The 2,729-nt window shown below is 38.7% G+C and overlaps 1 protein-coding gene across 1 annotated transcript; it reads right to left on the bottom strand.

Annotated features, from left to right (window-relative positions):
- Positions 1–761: 761 nt before the first annotated feature.
- Positions 762–1,478, bottom strand: LOC137736675 (transcriptional regulator SUPERMAN-like). Its single transcript, XM_068475910.1, has one exon. The coding sequence runs from the start codon at positions 1,476–1,478 to the stop codon at positions 762–764; it is 717 nt and encodes a 238-aa protein (XP_068332011.1).
- Between the last annotated feature and the right edge of the window lie 1,251 nt (positions 1,479–2,729).

Genomic DNA, 2,729 nt, shown 5'->3' on the forward strand with positions numbered 1-2,729 from the left:
TGGTCATATATATATATATGTAAATCAACCTTGAAAGGAACAGACACGTGGTAAACCATTTGAACCTCTAACTGTGACGCTTCGTCGCTGATAGATGATGTTTTAGTTGCTCTCTCTCTCTCTCTCTCTCTCTCTCTCTCTCTCTCTCTCTCTCTCTCTCTCTCTCTCTCTCTCTCTCTCTCTCTCTCTCTCTCTCTCTCTCTGGTGTAATTGTGTGGAATGTTGCAAGTGGTTAGATTGATTGTAAGTGACCTAAGACGGGTAATACAATCCCAAGATAGTCATTCAGCTGAATCTTTTACTTTTCCATACATAATTAAACCAATTATTTGTGTTGTCACTTGTTAAGTTACAGTTAACCTAACAGTATCGCATACCATTATATATTATGTCACCGAAAAAAATTAAGGAAGAAAAAACACAGATTCTTAGATGAACTATCTCTCTCACACTTCCTCACTCATGACTCACTGCCCCCTCCTTCTAAAGGGAAACGAAAGAAAGACATGCATTAGTAGTCAAACCTCATATATAATTCAGCCATCAACCGCAATTAAACTCTTACTTGAACTATGTGTCTCGTAGGCTAATTTTCCCCTCTGAATCAAGATATTAACGAAATGCTTATTTGATAAATATTTCATCAAGAATATGATGTACTAATTAATATAAACTATAAAATGGAAAATTACATGCCAAATAAATAAAAATAAAGTTCCAAATCTAATTTTTGTGCCTTTTCAGCATGGTCCAAATCAAAGCTAAGAGTATCCCAATCGAAGTTCCAAATCTAAGTCGTCCTTATTTGAGTCACCAAGCATACCGATCTCCAAGTCCAACCTAACAATCGGATGATGAGGATGATCAGCTGCCTTGACAGTCCTTATGCACCCATGTTCTTCTCCAATGAAACCATCACATTGACGATCTCCTACTCCACAAAAAGATTTTGCGTTCTTCTTTACTGTAGTACCAAAATCCGAGGCTTTGAAGTTTAAAGGGTGATTAAACAGGGTGCCTCCCACAACCCATTTCATATTTTCGCTAGACGGCACCAAAAAAACAGGTGGCGGAGCTGGTGGTGATATCAAAGAGGGTAATGTGCTCCTAATTGGTGATATCCAGGAGGATGGTGAGGATGGTGAGGATGCTGATGATGTTGATGAGATATTAGGGTTAGGGTTTGGCACTTTGTTGAGGTTAAGGTTAAGAATAGTACTCGTGTATTGACTGTCTCTTGGGGGTGAGCCTTTGAGCCTTGCTCGGTCTTGTCGGTGAACATTCATGTGGCCGCCAAGAGCTTGAGCAGATCTAAATTCCCTTTTGCAGAAGCTACACGTGTAAGATCTTGGAGGCCATGAAAACCCATCAATATTGTAATCGTCTTCGTCATAGGTAGTATTGCTGCTCCTAATTGCTCTGGTGACAATACCAGCATGATCTTTCAAGCTATTGCTCCCCGAACCCTTTTTCTCCATGCGTATGCTTTGATTCATCAGTCAGACCTAACAAGCTAGCACAAATCATATCATGTTAAAAACATGAGATCAAAGAAAATAAAATCTCTCGTAAAGTTCATGGAAAAAGAGAGAGAAACTGAAATGAAGAATAAAATTAAAGAGAGGTGACTGACCTGAGAAAAAAAGTGATGATGAAGTATTCGGGTTTGAGTCTGAGAGAGAGAGAGAGAGAGAGAGAGCAATGATTAAAGTTTTTGTGTGAATAAAAGGCCATCAAATTTGTTAACGAAAGACTGAAGAGAGAGCAATGATTAAAGTTTTTGTGTGAATAAAAGGCCATCAAATTTGTTAACGAAAGACTGAAAATCCGGTTGGAGGGCAACCCTGAAAGTGTCCCATATGTTTGGTCACTACTTACTGTACGTCGAACCTCGGTCCGCCAGGGTTATACCTTTTTGCAAATCTAGATCTCAGTGTTTGTGGATGTCATTCATATGTATGCCAACAATCATATATCTTGGCTTCGTACGTGAGCTTCAGTACATGTCTCATTGTAATTGGCCTATAGCTGCGAAACTTTAAGGGTGCGTTTGTTGCACGGGATTATTTCAGACATGATTAGTTTTAGGGACTAAGCTGAGCTGGCTTAACTTGGGCTAAACAGGATAAAACAGTGAAGTGTTTGGTGCAGTTTCAAACTAAACTACACACTAAAATATTTTTAAGACCCATAATATTTTTTTATTATTTTTAATTCACTTTCAAATTATAAAAATAACAAAATAACTATTATATTTTAAAAATATCTTCTGCCATTACATTTTTTTTAGTCGTGCTTCTGCCATTGCGTTCAGGAAGATAACTGATACCCTTCCTTAAACCCCCTTTCCTTTCTCTCTCACAATTTTTAGAGACACACCTCCTCCTCTTCACTTTCTCTCACATCTTCACCTCCTTTTTCTCACTCTTAGTACAGAAAGTATAGGGGCTCATCCCAATCGTCGTCGACAAAAGTTTATCCTCTCACAGCCAAGCAAAACAAACAAATCATACAATCAACAGAGCCCATGGGCGCGATTTGGATATTGGAGGTGCTGGAACGACTGATGTGTGGCTGATGAAGCGACTAGGTTTCAGAAGCACAACAATTTTGTAAACTTTTTTTCTTCTGTTTTTTGTTTCGAATTCTGGGGTTGGATGTTTTGGGTTTTTTTTATGTGTGAGGCAGTGGGAACAACTACGTGATCTGGTTTTGAAGATGGTTGTGGA

The sequence above is a fragment of the Pyrus communis genome, chromosome 6 (assembly GCF_963583255.1).
Source record: "Pyrus communis chromosome 6, drPyrComm1.1, whole genome shotgun sequence".
Lineage (NCBI taxonomy): Eukaryota > Viridiplantae > Streptophyta > Magnoliopsida > Rosales > Rosaceae > Pyrus > Pyrus communis.